Here is an 18,928-nt window from a genome sequence, read left to right on the forward strand (position 1 = left end):
TTTAGAAGGACCTGTAGTCAAACCACGAACGACGTGCTAAGTGAGCTGAACTGTATGAAGTTCAGTGAACTTCTGAACTGTTTGAATGGCGTTCGTGGTTTGATTAGTCGAGACTGTTTTCCAAAGATGGCTCCTGTCTGTATACACGAAGTGGACTGTCTTCATAAAATATCTTCTTATTAAACGGTCTGTACACTTACAAAGTTCTCAATGCTTCGTTTTGCATGTAGGGACCCTCATTATGTTACTGTGTTAGTGTGGGGCTATTTTGAGTCTTGTTAGTGGTATAAACTAGTGATTTCTTTTTACTTAATAGATGCCCCCATTACTAGCGTTATACGCTAAACAGTTTTTAGAGATAAAACTCTTTACATTCGATTATCATGAAAACAAATCTCAGAGAACGGTTGACTAGGTACCAATGTTTTATTAGACCAAAGGTTCATTTTGCGCCGGAGTTCTCCTTTAATGTCTCTACCTTAAAACCATACAGAACATTTGCTTACTTTTCTGTTCTTACACCAGCCAGTATTATGTGATGTACTGTCCTACATATCAAGAGTACAAAACAACAAGAAAATCTTAGAGCATACAATACACAACACTCAATTGTTGGCTTTACAGATTTTACTGTTGTCAAACATACAAAGACAAAAGTTTATAAAGTTAGTGTGTACTGCCCAAAAGACAGAGGAAATTGATTTAATTCTAAATGTCTAATCTTTACAAAACCAGATTTACATTCTGAAGACACCAAAGCGAGTTTTTTGTGTGGGGGCGTTGAGAGCAGCACTCAGACTCAAGCCCAGGACAAGGCGAGTGTCGGCAGGGTCAATGATTCCATCATCCCACAATCTAGATAGATAGAGGAAGTGCAACAAAAGTTAAAAATAGACATGGCACAGGGAGTAGTAGTAAAAAAAATATATGAATATGCCCTTGTTGTCTGGCAATGATACACACTCTACCATTACAATTTTGGGACCAGTTAGATATATATTTTTTTTATAAAGAAATAGATACTTTTATTCAACATTAAATTGCTTAAAAGGTGACAAAAAAAGTTAACCATTTACAACAGGAACGAGCGCAATTGACAACGAAAGCCGAGGAGACTTGCAGACTAAGTTAATGAGTTGATTTATCTGCGTTTTGATATGCTCTCGTTCATAGAGATTTTTAGATGGATATTAAGGCTTTTTAGGTTGTGTGGAATCTGCAATCTCTGACCCAGTTTGTTTGCTCGTTTCCAAGGCTGCAATACGCTGTGTTTCCTGTCAACTGGCATCCTGGGGTGTCGAAATACAATTGGGTGAACTGTCAGTGGGCAAAATCACAGAGACCAAAACAAAAACTGACTGACAACTAAAATAATAAGTAAAATAACTGGCTGTAGAAGTGTTTTTCAACTTAGCATGTTTCCTAAATATCTGCAAACATATTATGGTATTTTTATGCTTTAGTAGAGTAAAAAAAGTCACATACAGCACCTTTAAAAAGGACAAATGAAAAAGAGTGCTTTAGGATTTTTTTATCTTTAACTGTAGAAGCTGCTGAACGTATTCAGCGAACACAGACTTAGGTTTCTTATTCCTGTCTATGTTGGAGTTGCAGGTCCATTAGTCTGCATTTACACTACAACTCTTAATGCACATTAGTGCTTTGACATTGGCTTGTCGGATATTTTGCCCCGTCTTCAGTTATCACTGTCAATCTTAGCAGAATAATTAAATGGATTCACTTGCACAATTGTGTTTGTCACTCCTGAAACTTTGCAGTATACGTGGACGTTGGTCCTTTTGGAAGCATGACAAACATCATTTTTCCTCAAATTGTGAATGGATTATATACAGAAAGCAACCAAAAAGTGCTCCCTTTATATAGGGATGCAACGATTACAGATTTTGTAAGTACGATTATTGTCTGAGAAATAATCACGATTTAACGATTATCACGATTATTATGCATCAATTAATTTCACAACACTACTAATGTATAATATCACATGAACACTCAACACTAGATTTTAATGTGTTATTTATTGCTGCCACAACACAGTACAAAATTAGAAAATGACAAACAATAATCAATCTCTTCCTTTGGAATTAAAGAGAAGTGCTTTATAAACATCCATAATTTTTCTTTTAAAAATAACAAATTAAGTCAAAGGCTGCAGGGCTCTTTGATTAAAATAGATCACAAAATTATTAAGCGTTTAGTTTGTTCTAAATTTATTTTCAACCCGAGGTAGAAAACTTGAAAACAATATCTTGTTGGTATTTGACATAAAAACATAAATAATACTATAAAGGGATAATAAATCCCAATGAAAATAAGAATAAACAAGTATTTGGCTCTATTGAATTAAATGCAAGCTAAATATTAACTAGGCCTATGTATTTCTTTTAAAAGAAAACAAATATAGTCCAAATGTTATCCACCAATATTATTGTACTTATTTAAATACTTTTTTAATTATTAATCCAAATTTTACATGTGCCTTTAGAAAATCATCTAGCCTATTATAATCTCATTATTTTGGTTTGTTTGTTTGTTTGTTTGAAGTTTAAGTAAAAATTATAGAAAGAAACTGAGAACATCTCTCATGCAGTGTTATTAATAACTGAAATGCAGTTAATTGGTAGTCCTAGAAGTCTACACGGCCCTGATCTTATGTTAGTTAGTGTTTTACACCGGGCATATTAAAACTACAAAGCCTAACATTTACTCAACACAGACAGGAGAAAGCAATAGGATATTAAGTTAAATGTTCACTGTTTTCCACAGACTTGCGTAACCAAAACATTCGGCTGTTTTTTTTTTTTTTACGTTGCACTGAAAGCTGAAAGTTGCACGCCGCGTTCTCCTTTTTCCAAAGCGCTAGGGCGGTTGCGCTCCGGAGGCGTTTGTCGTTGCTCTGTTGGTTCTTGTCACTTGACCTACGGTACGCTTGCGGCATTCTGAAAAGTTGAGATGTTTTTATCTCGATGCAGCGCGGACGCGCTTGGAAAAAACGAGCTTCCATTACCGCGCGCCTACATTTGAAATGAACTTGAGCGCGCAAAAGACGCGATCTGTGAACAGGCCCTTAAGGCGTTTTTTTCCGGTGGAAATAGAGCGTCGCTGCTTAGTCCCTCTGCCATAGTGGTTGACGAGCACGGCACTTTAAGCTGGTGCACCGCTGGTGTAACTTTGTTTTCGTTTTGTGTTCGTTGCAAAAGTTCCGTTCCGTGCAGAACACTCGGTGTAGCATAGTCTTTACGATTAATTAACCGTGACGTTTTAAAGCGCGGTTAATTGTGAAATCCGGTAATCGCTGCATCCCTACCTTTATAGCACGACTGACTGATCTCACTCGCATGAAAACTGTTATAATCAATGAATCTAACTACACATTAGGGCTGCACAATTAATCGCAATTTCCATGTAATCGCACTTAAATTGAGTTGGCATATAGCGGTTTTGAAATCGCAAATGCTGCGTTTATTTGTTATGTGCAGCTTGTCATTTATGTACGGCTCTCTAAACTCTGCTCCATCTGAAAGCACTGTGAGTTTGAGTCACTTATAACGTGCATTTGAAAAAGCAACACGCGTTAAACATCTTTCCAAACATGAGAAGCATTTATGAGCCTCGTCCAACAAAAGACATTTATTAACATGCTTTTACTCCAAACTCACAACAGTTTAGCATCCTTCTGTTTGATGTGGCTTCTTACACAGAATAAGGCAGTTGTGTGTTTATAAGTCATGTTTAATCAAAGCGTTTCAATCTTCTGTTTATTCAGCTACAGCGATGATGCCCGATAGGGATTTGCTGGAATGATGTGCGTTATCGTACTTCTGCGGCAGGGCATATTTGGCGTGTTAGCGTGAGACGCACTGGCGTTCAGATGGAGCAGCATTTACTACAGATCAGCAGTTCTGCACTGACAAGCTGCGCATAAAATAATCGCAGCCTTTGCCAAATCGGGTGCGGTTTCATTGCGATTAATTGTGCAGCCCTACTACACACTGTACAATGAATCTCTTGTTTACATTGTGACTACATCGGATCCATACGAATCACACAAATTACCTATTTTGGATTCAAAACGCAGAATTTCGCTGAAAGTAGGGATGGCGAAAACTAAAAAATTTCTTGACCGACCACCGAGCCTCATTAACCGGTTGAAACCGGTTAACCGATTAGTTTAAAATATGCTACGAAATACCGTAAAACTTCAAATATGAGACTATATGAGACAGGCCTTTATAATTTAGTGTTGAGATGTTGTTCATTCAGTGTATAGGCCTGTCTCTAATCTCTAAAAATCTCCAAATGCTCCACGTGAAACTGCGGTCTTCCGACCTTTTACTATCGCGTCAATTGATTTTGATTAATATGCGCGAGGGAGAGAGAGCAAGACAGCGCTCGTGTTGTTTGAAGACGTGAGAGTGCGCGCGCGCGGCCGGGGCGCTCTCTCTCTCTCTCTCTCTGCTCGTAACGCGCCTGTCATGCGCAGCAGTCATTCTATTCTACATCACTCATCGATCAAAAAAAGGCTTTGGAGGGACAAAAATGTGCTTTGGCGGCCGCCAAAAAGCGGGCGATCTGGCGGTTTTAGAGGATTAAATACAACCCGAAACTAAAAAACAGACCCGGCCTCTATTTGAGACCGGCCTTTATTTACCCAAACCTGCAGCCACACCAGGCGTGTAAAAGAGACAGGCGTCTATTTGGGACTCGGCTATTATTTTAAGTTTTACGGTAGCAGCCATTTAACGATAAACAACACGATACGACGGTAGCAACACGATAAACCCAATGGATAAAACAAGCACCTTCAGAATGCGTAAAAAGACGCACCGGCCAAGGTAGGTATAACTCACTGTGTGCCTTCTAATAATGGACACAACTCTTTTGTATAATTAATATTTTTATTTTTATTCTTCAAAAAGACAAGTGTCAACTTCTGTTAAGGACAACATCTCATAAACCATAACAGACAATGGCCAACATGGCCTACAGCTATTCTTAATAATAACATTAAAACGAAAAATTATTTTAATCTATGAATGAGAATAGCCTACTCTACTGTATAGCCAACAAATAGCTCACAGACAGGTGTTAGGCCACCGCCTAATTATTAAAACATAACACAATGGTTTTTCTTTATTGAAATTTCGTTTTTCTTTCATGAAATTGTTTTTCTTTATTGAAATTTCGTTTTTATTTATTGAAATTTCGTTTTATTTATTTAAATCTACCCTTTACTGCGACAGTAATTTGTTAGTCAGAAAAAATATTAGACTACTTTATTAAAAGTAGCCTATTGCTTAAGTTAACAGACCTGCACCAGAACAGCGTGCGAGCGGGAAGCGGCGCGCCTCGCGGGCAGGGCTTATACGCTACGAGAACGCATTATAGTGATATAAAACACATGTTTTATAGAGAACTGTTGACACATGTTTTATATCACTAGTGCAGTGTCCGTTATCGGAGCATATAAGCCCTACCCGCGAGGCGCGCCGCTTCCCGCGCGCAAGCTAGGGATGGGCGATATATTATCGTTTGCGATATATCGTTAAAATTTTTCCTCACGATAAGAATTAGTCTTCCCGCGATAATAACGATAAAGCCTATGACGGGACGCATTCGCAGCTCACGCGCATGGCGGAAGGCGGACGTGAAGCTGAGGTGAAGTTTATCGCTAAACGAGTAACTACCTCTACAATCTGGAACTGGTACACACAGATTTTCATCCGCCCATCTCGCCGAACACTGACTGAGCGCTTGAGTGTCGCTCTCCGTCAAGTGATCCGTAAAGCCCACTATATCAGTTCATCTCAATGAATACACAGTGTATTTGACGCGCAGTAAACACTGAGGCGCATGACGTGCTGTCACTGCTGAGAGCGCTCCGTGTTTCTCACGCACTCGATGAGAGAGAGAGAGTCTTACATACCACGCAGAATTGAAGTGTACATGACGTCTACATGTAAATTATATTATTTGTTGTATTTTCCTGTAAAAATAATGGAGTTCATTTGGAATTATTCAGCTTTGAGCAAGCAGAAACTAATGCGCAAACGCAGACGTGATGATATTCATGAACCTAGCAGCTCATCAATCCTTAGTGTGGTTTATATTGTTATTAGTATCAGAATTCGTAGTAGTATTAGTATAACTATTCGTTGTTAGATTTTTTATATTTCAAACTTGTAAATGATTTGAATTATTACTGTGTGATGTTTTTCAGTATAGTTGCACTATTTAAACATTATCTGCACTTTTACAGAAGAAACGTATGCAACTTTTCCATTTCTGCAAGGGATGGTGTTTACTGTTTTACTGTTTTTTTTAATTATTATTTTATGTACGGTAATTGGTATTTTATAGGAGCCTATTTGGTGTAGGCTACATTTTACTTTGCATGCAGCTATCACTTGTAGCCAAAAACAGTGGTGAATATGGTATTGTATTTATATCGTCATTGATATCGTTATCGCAATAAATGATAACGATATCATATCGTTAGAAAATATCGTGATATATTTTTAAGTCCATATCGCCCATCCCTAGCGCAAGCTGTTCTGTAGTTTATAAAAAGTGTATTAATTCTGAACGTGCCGAGTCTCGCGTGTCTATCTATTGCACCAAATGCGACACTGCACTCCCTTGTGAAGTCGATTGGATAAACGTTCTCGAAATAATCAAAATGCAAACACACAGACAGACATGGGCTTGCGGGTGTCGCGTTTTCAGATGATACATCATAGATGATGTGACTGTAAGCACTGTATCACACAAGTTGCAACTTACAACTATGTCATGTTTTTTTTTGGTGAAATGGTCCCACACACTACTTTTCTTTGCACGCTTCATCCTGTCGTCTGCCCTGGCTCTAACCTCGAGTGTTTTAGCCTGTAGGCTTTACTTTTCGCAAACCTTGTGAGCGCGCGAACCCAAAAGCTGTGACCTCGCGCCAAATGTTTTTTATTGGTTTATTAAGTACAAACAGGCGAGTTATGAAAAATTGAGTGTGAGGGATTTGTTCACTTCACACAAAAATATCTTGGAATGAGATAGTAGTAGCGTTTAGTCTACTGTCTATAATAGCCTAATTTAGAGATCACTTTTTTTTTTTTAACCGACTACCGAGAACTTTGATCGGTTAACGTTGATACGGTCAACCATCGGTTAAACGGTCATCGGTTAACATCCCTAGCTGAAAGATGACAAGTTTGCATCCCTGGCAATTAAAACATGCATATCTACATGTCTATCTAGTTACCTGGCACTGGAATAATATGGGTTTCCCTCCTCCTCAAAGCGTTTGATAATTGGCTCTTTCATTGCAGCTTCCTGCTCTGGGGTAAACTGGAAAATAAACAAAGATCATTTACTTGAGATACATAATCTATATGCCTTTCTCAGAAACAAACTTTTTTTTTTGAACTCTCTAAAAAATAAACCGTAAAAGAAAGAAAACAAGCCCTAGATGTATCAAGATTGATAAAAGATGAAATTAAGTAAATTTGCTCTGTTTGTTTCTTACCTCTTTTCCTTCCCTGGCTCTTTGATCCTTAGTTATGGTTGCCAGCACAGTGGCTGCCTGCTCTCCTCCCATCACAGAGATACGGGAATTAGGCCACAAGTACAGGAACCTGGGGCTGCAAGGTACACATAGGGTCAAATCTAACAAATGAGACATTCTGACGTCAACTGGGTGCCTTGAGCATGTTTTTAGTGCTGTACCTTTGAGCAGGGAAGTGTAGGAAATAATGTTCGCTATTAATAACGCTTACCTATAGGCTCTGCCACACATGCCATAGTTTCCCGCACCATACGATCCTCCGATGATGACGGTAATCTTAGGCACATTGGCACAGGCTACAGCGGTCACCATTTTAGCTCCATCTTTAGCAATACCTCCAGCTTCATACTCCCTGCCAACCATGAAGCCTGATATAAAGAGTAACAGAGTACATCATGAGTGTATGGCAGTAGCAATTTCACAAGGCATACATATGTTTTAGGGATGCACCTAATGTTCGGCAACCGAAATTATTCGGCCGAAAATAGCACAAAAAAAAAAAGCACTTTCGATGTTCGACCGAATAAGTGAAAAGGCCGAATCAATTTAAACGAAAAATGGCATTTTTGATGACGTGATCAAATGGAAACCAGCATAGAGTGGGAGCCTGAGGCGCCCACGCTTTATGAATGCAGGAAACATGTCATCAGTGTGGAAGCATTTTAAAGTGTCCGAGAAAGACGCAAAAATTGCCGTTTGCAGACACTGTTCTGCTGAATTGTCTAGAGGGGTGCATCTGCAAAAACTTACAGCACTCCAAGTTTAATTCAAGTCAGCGCGGAGATCAAGTCAGACGCGAAGATGTCAAAGAAATGCGTGTACATTTAACGAGGATCTTCAAAAAGAGTTTATCAAATTATTATGCGCAGTAAGTTGTGAAAAAAGAACTCATTGTGGTATCGCGCACCAAAAGCGCTCTCTCAGACAGTGCGCGATTCCGAATTTACTTCTCTTTGCGCCTGAATGGTCAAATACAGACAGTTGTCAAAATGCCTATCATGTAGTATCTTACGTAAATACAGTTGGTTATGGCTTAACCTCTCTGTGAAAAAGGGATGTGTGTCAGTATACTGTATTACTGGTAGATCCAAGCATTCGGTCTTAAAGTGACAGCAGCCTTAAATACCTGTCTGTCAATGTTAATCAAGCAACAAAAGAAGTTAAATAAATGTTTACATGTTAAATTGTAAATTTTCAATGTTAAATAAATATTTTTAAATAGTAGTTTTGTAATTTATTTTTTCTTTGAAAAGCAAGACAAAATAGTAAAAATCACATTTTGACTATTTAATTTATGCAATGGTGAATTTTTTTATTCTATTCAATTTTTATTTTTATTCGGTTTTTATTCATTATATTCTCAAGAATTTGCATTTTGTTGCATCCCTAATATGTTTCTATGCTGACTCGTTCAGAATCAGAGCACTGTTTTGTAACATTCAATTTTATATTCAGATGAAGTATGCATACAACTGACCTGTAATATTTTGAAGAAAGAGGAGTGGAATGTTTCTCTGACAGCAAAGCTCAATGAAATGAGTTGCCTATTAAAAAAAAAATAATAATAATTTCTGAAAACATGTTTCCAGAAATTTCTAGTAATCATTTTGAAATATATAGTCTATCCACTTTCATTGTATGGAAAATAGAGCAACCTAGAAGATGCTGCTACTTGGGCTTCCACAGAAAAAAAACATGCATGATTCAATAGGCTGAGTAAATGATGAATTTTCATTTTTATGTGAACTATTTAACTATAGATTTTTTCTCAATTTCCATACACAGTGCGCTGCACCGGAAGTTGCGTTGGCCACTGAGGTTAAATGCGGAAGTGATTGTGCACAGTCTATAGTGCAAAATACATTATTCTCATGAACTTTATGCATGAAAAGTCAGAACAATGATCAGGAGATGCACACCTTCTTTGCAGATTCTGAGAACAGCACACCATTATTGCCAATAATTCCCACAGGGTAGCCAAATATCCGTGCAAAACCTAAAAAGCAAATGAAGAAATCCAGTACAAAGGAAGTAAGAAATCAATGCCGAAATTCAAAAACAAAGATGATTAATGAAAAAAACATCCACCTGTGATTAGTGTGTCTCCATAGAATGCCTTGAATTCATCAAATTTACTGCCATCAACAATACGAGCGATAACCTGAAATTCATTATTGCCTTTAAGTTTTATCTATTGAGGCAACATTTTAATAGGCTTGTATTCCAGTGATAAAGTGACCAATACCTCTCGAATATCAAAGTTGCGTTTGAGGTTGTCCCCCACAATACCATATAGCTCATCGGCAGGAAACAGAGGAGCCTCAGGAGGTTCCACAGTGACCTTATGAACAGTGGGCAAGTTCAAGATCAGCATCAAGTCATAAAAAAATCTGACAGATTTAACATCTATCAGGAGTGCAGTTGTGTCCTCACATCAAGATTCTTCTTGTAGTTCAAGCTCCGTATGGCTTTTCGAGCAAGATGAAGGGCATGATTATCATCCAGGGCATAATGATCAGTTACACCTGACTTTCTGAAGAGACACAAATGTTGAAAAACCCATAAGGCCAATCAAGCTCAAAAGAAGTGTTTATGTGAAAATACAAGTGTTTCTCTAACCTGCAGTGAAGGTCTGCACCTCCCAGGTCTTCAGCAGACACCTCTTCACCTGTAGCAGCTTTTACCTGTTAAATACAAAGATGGACTTTTACCATTGCTAAACATTAGCAGCCAGTCATATTGCACTCCTTGGGACATTAACACATACCAGTGGTGGTCCACCCAGAAAAATGGTCCCTTGTTTGCGCACTATGATGCTCTCATCAGCCATCGCAGGCACATAGGCGCCGCCTGCGGTACAGGAGCCCATCACAACAGCAATCTGAAAGATAACAGGTAAAATTGATGTATCACGATGCATCAGCTCCCATTGAGATAGACGTATGAAAGCAGCAAACTGCCATATGACATGTCAGTTACCAAACAACATTTTATATTCGCTTATGGTTATATATACACAAATGCAAATGGCTTATAAGTATCAATGTTTCTCAGCCTTTTTGTTTTTAAAAGCGTCACATTGTTATATATACAGTTAAGCAAAAGGAAACTTTTTTTCTGCAATTATGACAACGCTGTTTTTTTTTTTAAACTTCTTTATTAAAGGGTCATGAAACACTAAACCAAATTTTTAGCAGTAATGCGTGTTGAACATCATAGAAGTCAATGCTACAATCCATTAGTTTTGATTATAGAAGAAAACTAGTTATTTTTTAAACCTTTTTGCGCTATTTTCAGCTTCCGGGTTTAAATTAGTCTTCGTGTACATTGTCATCGGTGTCTCATAATTATTCATGAGACTGCACGTCCTTATTCTATGAGAAGACGCCTTGCTTAATTATTCAAGACGCGTTGATTTCCTATGACATGCACTTCAAACAGTGAGATGATCGCATAGAGTAAGTGAGAGATGCATTGATGGATCAAAAACAAGTGTTTGTTTTCGCTTTGCAAGAGTTTCTGGGTAAGTTCTTTTCAATAGACCCTGAATCTTTGAAAAAATGTTCCTTTAACCAATCAAACGGCTTATAAAAATGCTGCTATATATATATATACATTTTCAATGCAGATAACAAATGCGAATGGCTGTGCATTTATTTGTGCATTCAATTTTAGCTGTCACAGAATATGTATATATTGGTGTAATTTACGGTGGGCTTACAAAACCATGTGTATATTTTGTTGCATGTAATGGTACTTTGCAGCGTGCATTTGTGGGAAGCTGTGATGCTTTTAATGAGAGTGAAATAATACTGTCTCCCCTCTTTCCCTTCCACTCCACAGCGTAACCACACCCACTTTTGTAGAATTTTTTTTAAACTGTGGTGAGAACTAACTGCTGCTGAAACAGGGGGTTTCATGACTCTTAAACAGAAACTGATATCGTTGATATATTAAATTCAACTACTGATTCCAGAAGATCCATAAAAAACAATAGTTACTGAGGGTTGACTACCACAGGCTAATATGTAAATAGAAATTTCACATAAAAAAGACCTGTGCAGTTCCCTCCGAGGAAAGGCGGGCCTGGTTGAAGAAGATGCGTCCAAAGTGATCTCTGTCTGGGAACACATCGGCCTGTCTGGGTAAATTGGCTCCTCCAGAATCCACTATAGAAAAACAGATCAGACTGAGTAAATCTCAACACCTAACATAAAAAATGAAAGCATTCATATAAAAATGTTGTTCTGTACAGAATTTGAAACCTCTGAAAGAACTCACCCAGGTATATGCATGGTAGATGGTTTTGCTGTGCAATCTCTTGGGCACGCAGGTGCTTCTTCACAGTAACCGGATAATAGGTTCCACCTTTGACAGTAGCATCATTCGCAACTATAATACACTCCACCCTGTGAGGTACACAGGCAGGATGTATAAACCATTAACTCTTGCACAGCATTATCAATGCATGCATACTAGCCCCTTTCCCACATGCAGTCTTTACTGGTAAATTACCATTTAGAGATCATGTGTGTGAACAGGACCTTTTCAAAAATACAAATAAATCTGTTCTAGCAATTTTCTGCTATGAGAAGCTGTAACATTACCAGTAAATTCCCAGTATGATGGTGTGTTTGAACAAAGATTAGGATTACCAGTATGAGCACATCTATGTAAACATGCGCTAGACGGACGTCTGAACGCTGCGCTGCGTATAACACTTGAGACCCTGCATTATTTTCCATTCATCAGCGCTGTGGCTCTGCAGTTACTATAGTGCACTATTAGCCTAGTAACTAGTAAATACATTATTATATGTCATGTGTTTTTAAGAGCAAAAAAACATTCTATGTGATCATCCCCCTATGCATGTCACTCAGATGTAAGATGTCAAATTGGACAGAAAGTGAAACTAAAGCGCTTCTCATCCAGGCGGATGAAGAAAACATTACAGTTTAGAGTTAACCGGTATTTTGGTACTGATGTGTAAATGGTATCTAATGGTAAAAAAAACGTAACAAAGTCATTTGTGTGAACAGCACATTTGTGCATTCGCCAGAAAAAGTAAATCTGGTAATTTAATGCTAACTGACTGACTGGCTTTAATGCGTGAAAGGGGCTGTTGATTTAATTGTATGTTCCTCACCCTGAGACTCGACCAATACCAGTGATTATGCCTCCTGCAGGAACTTCCTCCTTACCATATAACTGATAACCAGCAAACTGGGAAAACTCAAGAAAGGGAGATCTGCATTCAGACAAACAAAAAAACAAGTTCAACATGAAAACAGTCTGAATGGACAACATTCTAATGATGACATTTTTGTAGTTTTTTATAACAGAGAGTTTGTTTTTACCCAGGATCCAACAGTCTGTCGATGCGTTCCCGGGGCAGGAGCTTTCCTCTGGATGTATGTAGGTTTCTCGCTTTTTCTCCTCCACCTTTGAAAATGGCAATGTTTTGTAAACATTGGTGCAAGGAAATGTGCTAAAGCTGCCATAAACTACCCCTATGTAATGGCTTCATAGGCTGTGTGTAGTGATATCAAAGTAAAAATACTTTCAACTTGCTCACCAAGTTTGATCCTCTCTGCTCTGTCCTTCAACTCCCTCACCAGTGCTTGCATTCGCTCATAATTTTCCTACAATGTGAAAGATTTCTAGTTGGTAAATTACCATATTCAAAGTTTATTATATAAATAATCAGAACGTGACTGAAATCTTAAGTATGGTTTAATATAGTGTCACCAGACTCATCATCATCAGACGGTTCACAGTGGTGACAAAATAAAAATATTTTAGCATACTATATCATATATGTATCAAAATCAGAAACATACTTAGTTAACTTAACGTACATAAGTATAAAGTATAGTACATAGTAAAAAATCTGACCGGTTAGTGCAAGGTGCAAATACAAGTTTACTCGTCTATTGTATGTGTATTATACGAACTATGTCATTTTCTCTTTGAATAAGTGCACAAGGACATGCACAACTGCCGCCGCAGATGAATCCCCACTGCCGGCTGGATGCAGTAACTTGAGTCCGAGGCTTCATACGTGGCCTACCTGAAAAACCGTAGACTGTGAGTCGGGCTGCGAGCCCACTGTTGCAACTTTATCCGCATGATATAGCCTGGAAATGGCAACATTTACATTCCTGCTCCGAATGAGTGAGACAACCGGTCTAGCATAGTGCAGAATCATGATTCATCCTCTAACTGACAGGTCTAAGGACGAACTAAGCACGCAACGTCCTCTGAAAGCAAACGGTTAACGTTAACGCTGAAAGCTTTGCTCCCCTCCCCTTAGCACAGCCAATGAAAACTGGTTGAATAGGAACACCCCGTTCAATTGACAAGCGCTAACAACATAAACAACAGCTCCTTCACACTGAAATTCTGGCAGGATCTTTACAGCTGGCTAAGTATTGGTAATGATATTCCTTCACTGAATGTATCTCAGGTTTTGATATATGTAGACGGTCTCTCTAAAAATGTGTCATTGATGTTAAACGTTATTATTTCCTTGGGTAAATATCATATTCATAAAAGCAAGTGGAACAACAGTAAACCCTCTTTTATTTGTTTTAAAAATGAATTTAAGATTTATTTAGCATCCATTAAATACTTATCCAAAGATAATCAGTCCCTTTGTAAACTGTATAAAAACATGTACGAGTCTCTTTCTTTCTAATTTTTGTTTGTTTTTGTCTAAGATTTATTTATTTTTTTCCTTGCAATTTGTAACCCCCTTAAATGTTTGATTTATGCTTTTGTTTATTGTACTAATTATGCAATTGTTTTTTTTTTTTTTTTTGTTCTATGAACCTATGTAAGCATAGGCGTATATGCACAGATATACGAATGGAGTTATTTTTTGTCTGCATATTATTGTTCCCTATTTGAGTTTGTAAATTGATACAGTTCAATAAAATAAAAAAATAAAAATAAACAGCTCCTTTTTCTTTTTTCCCTTTCCTTTTTGTTTTCAAATTCAAACTTTAGTCTCAATGAAAGTGTCTTACTTTGTTGATTGTTCCCTGTCTTATGTACATTCTGCAATAATAATAAATAAAAAAAAACAGCATACATTCTCTGTATTATTTATTATTATTTTTAAATACACAAAGAGAAGTAACATTATATGCTATTCCGAATGCTTTCCGTTCGCTGTGCAGATTTTCGCTGGTTAACATTGTTTTTTACGATATAATATTTAAAATCTGCATTTTCATTTTGAACATTACTTTTTATATTAAGAATTTAATCCAACATATATGTGCTTGCTTACATATAAAGTTATGATCTCAATAATTGAGTTAGCCTACGTACTTGGTATTTAGTAACTACATAGACTATTTAAGGACTTTGGTAACTACCATTTTAACAAAATATATTTATTACAAAACTCATATTCATCATGTGCTAAAAAAAAATGCACTCTCCTTTCAGCAACCTCTTCATTTGCGTGTCTGTAAAAATGTTGAAAAAAAAAATGTAAACTTGAAATTTAAAATCTGTTCTAAACTTCCCCGCCCCCTCGTTTTTCCTATTCAGGTGCACTGTATTTCCAGAGTAAGAAAAAACATTTTAGGTTTGAAGTGAATATCAATTTATTAACTTATTTATAAATACTTAACTGATGTAATATCCATTCCAGACTGTGCCACCAATTGCCAATATAATTGACAATTGATAATATTTAATTACACATTCTTGAAAATAAATTCTCACTGGAGAATTATATTATAATTCACAAAAGTGGTTTTGCTCTCAGAACGAAAACAAAAGTAACACAGTTACCATAAAAACAAATATATTTGCATTGACCAAAGCAAGATCTTTAAACTCAAATGCAGTCAGTAAAAACCACATTGATAAAAAAAAACGTGGTGCAATGTTCAGCATTAAATAAATACAAATAAATAACAGAGCTGTGACTAAACCTGCATCACTGCATGTCTCATCACAAAAAAACCTCATGGCAAATACCTCATAACAAATGTATATAATATATGTATGTGTTTTTCCTTTGTGAAAGTTAAACAATTTTATTAAAATTACTAACAATTCTCTAATAGGTCTGCAATTAGCAGTGTACCAGTGTTGTACATGTTCACTCCAGTGCAATGAACAGGAATAGCAGCAGTGAAAAACGTCTCAAACAAGAATCAGTCCGGATCCACGACTTCAGTGAAGATGTCATCCAGGAAGAACTGGGACACTTGAACAGGATCCTCATCAGCATCCAAATTGGAGATTGGAGGGCTGTTTTGAGAGAACTGCACGATAGAGAATGCAATATTAATGAAAACAACTTAAGGCTTAATAATACAACGATTTTATCAAAAATCACAGCATGTACCTGATGATCTGCCGGTGGTCGGGAGGCTGTGGTGGACACTCTAGCTGGGGACGAGGTAAGCGTGTTCGCATCAGTTATTGGTACACGATGAAGGACAATCTTTGGTGAGTATCCTGGAGGCACGAGTGGCTCCTCATCAGCATGCAATTCTAAACCAGGGCTTCTGCTTCCATGCAAAGCCAGAGATGCCTTGGGCATCTCATTCCTAAGAGTACAAACAGATTTTTGCAATTTAGCTATGCAACTGAGTAGTTGTTTTTACTGTGAATAGCACTAAATATTGTGATTTTAACAATTTGAAAAGGATTATAAAAGATACTATGAGTCATTGGCACGAAATGGAAATTATTCTTACCCTCTAAAAATGGATTTCACAGTGACGGGTGTGCTGTGATGCTTTGGTAGCAGGACACTTTGGGGAGTGCATATTTCCTCTACAGATAACTTCTCTAGCTGTACCCTACACACACCTGAGATCTCTCCTGTGTGTTGCTTTGTTGGAGTTCTCATGGACTCCTTCACTTTTGATGTCTGAGCTCGCTGAGGTGTTGTTGGGGCAGCTTGGGCTGTCTTTAGCACATTGGGTTGATCTTTAAGGCGTCTTTCGGGCGATCTTAGTGTCATCTGAAATGTACCTGTTTGAGAGAGATTAATGAATAGTGAGAGAAATTGATTAATTAGAAAGAAAAATTAGTAGTACAAAGTATAATGAGGACAAAGACAAATAATATTGCGTATGATGAAGAATGACTGACTTCTCGCTGGTGATTTTTTTGCTTGTGATGCTGGCAGACTCTCATTTGACTCATCAATCTTTGGCAGGTCAGAAATAGTGTCTAATTGATGTACCTATAAAACAGATTTTTGCATTGTCATCTACAGTGTTTAAAAGTTCATATAGGTGTATCTCAAAACAGCCTGTCCAGGTCACATTTCACTCCAAAAATACTTATTTTGCATGAAGAAAATGTAATTCTACTCGCAGGACCCTTAGCATTTTTAAGCCCATGATTAAGTTAATTTTATTCCCCAAATATAAGGTTTTTGAATTGCCAATTTTTTGTAAATTATTTAAATAAATTCATTTTGAATAAAGGCAGTACCGTAAAATCCATAATTTAAATAATTTTTATATTGAATCTAAATCGTTTTTCGTGTTACATAAAAATGCAAAAAATATATCATTGCAAAAAATAATAAGAGTATACTTTTCATGCAAAGAAAAAAATCAATTATCTTTTGAATTTTTTGGTAAAATGTGATCTGGGCTCTTTTCATGAGATTTATCCCATACAATTGTACAATTATAATGAACTGCAGTTAAATGCTTCTTAAAATAGCATACTTCATCGGAAATCTCAGAGGGTGTCTCCTCACTCTTTGGCAGACTAAGAGCGTGTTCCTCATCCTCATGAGGACTGCTTGAGACAAATACTTTTAGATCTGTGCTATTCTGTCCAATCTCTTCAGAAACAGGCACAAATGCATCTGACAGCAACATGTGGGAAACTCCTTCACACCAGTTCTCAATCTCATCCGAGTCCATGGGCAGCATATTGCTTTTGAGGGACCATTCCTCTGCTTGAGGGTCCAGGGACTGCTGAGGAGTAGCTGAAGAGGTCTGTGTAGAGCCCGGCTGACAGAGGTCGGTTTCTAAAGGATCATCTCTCTTTTTTGATAATTTAGGCTTTGGGCGAAGTGTGCCTTGAGGAATAGATACAAGATAGATTGAAAGCATTAGAAGCAAATACATCAAAATCATCTGATCAAATTTTGATAGACACCATTAACTTGAACATGAACAAAATCAAGATTGAGTTTTTTTTTTTCTGGATTCATCACTCCCATTGAAAAAGCAAAAATGTTTATTAATTTATTACATTTTTAACTTTAACCACTATTTTAGGGGAGTAAGATATGATTCTCATTACTTACAAATATATTTTGCATTATATTATTATTTTTACTCAAAAATGTCCATTATTACTTCTCCTACAAGAAGGCGTTTTCCATTCCACTGACACAGACTGACTTGCTGTTGTCTCATCCGTTTCAGTATTTGCTGGTCTCTCAATATATGTTGACTCCTCAACCTGTGGCAGTTAGATAGATGCTCAGTAAATAATTAATTTTTTCCAGAATTTTATATCAGCGACCAAAGACCTGTCAAAACACATGAACATACTTTGACTGAATCTTCTTGAAGACCAACTGATAAGGCCTCTTTGTGAAGGTTGTGCTCTGCTGACTCATCCAATACAGGCACCAAAATATCAGAGAGCAACATATGAGAAACCCCCCCGCACGCCGCCTCATGGTCCTCTGAGCCAACAGGCAGCAAGTCAGAACTATGACAGAATGACCAAACCATCAGTGGTTTCATTTTCATTAAAATTTCAGTATATATCAGAGAATAGTCACTCATACCATGTAAAAGTCTCAAAACTACATTGTGTTGACTCCACTTTGGGTTCTGAAATGCATTCAGTTTCTGGGGAATTTAGAGTAGCATCGACCTCTTGCTTTGGCATTAAGGTTGACGGAGGCACGGTTCGTGATTGCTCGCCACTCTTAGGGGAATCTCCAACTGTCCTTTTGGGAAATGTCATCTTTACCAACAACTTGCCTTAAAAGCAGAAAATTCCTCACATTGTTACAGAAACTAAGCAGTGTGTTGAGATACATTGTTTTAATAGTTTTTCACCACCTTTCCCCTGAGTGTGTCTTTTACTCTTGGGTGATATTGATGGTCCCACATTTGATGATTGTGACACTGCACATAACAGGTCTGCAGTATCTGGATCCTCTCTCATCTGTTGAATAGATTTCAAATAGAAGACATCATCATATATTAATCAAGGGTATAAAAACTAAAGGATTTCGTTTAACAATGAAATGAGTGTTTTTAAAGATTAAGTTAATCTTTGTAGGTGGAAACAAGAATGTACAAGTAAAAACACAGTATCAACCAATACCAATAA

The 18,928-nt window shown here is 37.3% G+C and overlaps 2 protein-coding genes across 2 annotated transcripts; both read right to left on the bottom strand.

The window, feature by feature from the left end:
* Positions 1–611: 611 nt before the first annotated feature.
* Positions 612–13,869, bottom strand: mccc2 (methylcrotonyl-CoA carboxylase subunit 2). The gene is made up of 17 exons (XM_056270034.1): positions 13,650–13,869; positions 13,155–13,221; positions 12,937–13,021; positions 12,726–12,827; positions 11,861–11,988; positions 11,636–11,748; positions 10,347–10,460; positions 10,199–10,263; positions 10,013–10,112; positions 9,825–9,920; positions 9,668–9,740; positions 9,499–9,575; positions 9,057–9,123; positions 7,791–7,947; positions 7,541–7,655; positions 7,277–7,362; positions 612–855 (listed from the first exon to the last, which is right to left on the bottom strand). Exons 1-17 carry the CDS (start codon positions 13,785–13,787, stop codon positions 738–740), a joined length of 1,701 nt encoding a protein of 566 aa, XP_056126009.1. The 5' UTR covers positions 13,788–13,869; the 3' UTR covers positions 612–737.
* Positions 13,870–15,589: 1,720 nt separating this feature from the next.
* On the bottom strand, positions 15,590–18,635 carry LOC130103727 (uncharacterized). The gene is made up of 8 exons (XM_056270027.1): positions 18,375–18,635; positions 18,133–18,295; positions 17,935–18,040; positions 17,293–17,651; positions 16,703–16,796; positions 16,303–16,582; positions 15,948–16,152; positions 15,590–15,864 (listed from the first exon to the last, which is right to left on the bottom strand). The coding sequence occupies exons 1-8, from the start codon at positions 18,554–18,556 to the stop codon at positions 15,754–15,756; spliced, it is 1,500 nt and encodes a 499-aa protein (XP_056126002.1). The 5' UTR covers positions 18,557–18,635; the 3' UTR covers positions 15,590–15,753.
* Between the last annotated feature and the right edge of the window lie 293 nt (positions 18,636–18,928).

The sequence above is a fragment of the Rhinichthys klamathensis genome, unplaced genomic scaffold, assembly GCF_029890125.1.
Source record: "Rhinichthys klamathensis goyatoka isolate OS25496 unplaced genomic scaffold, OSU_Roscu_1.1 h1tg000296l_1, whole genome shotgun sequence".
In the NCBI taxonomy this organism is placed as follows: domain Eukaryota; kingdom Metazoa; phylum Chordata; class Actinopteri; order Cypriniformes; family Leuciscidae; genus Rhinichthys; species Rhinichthys klamathensis.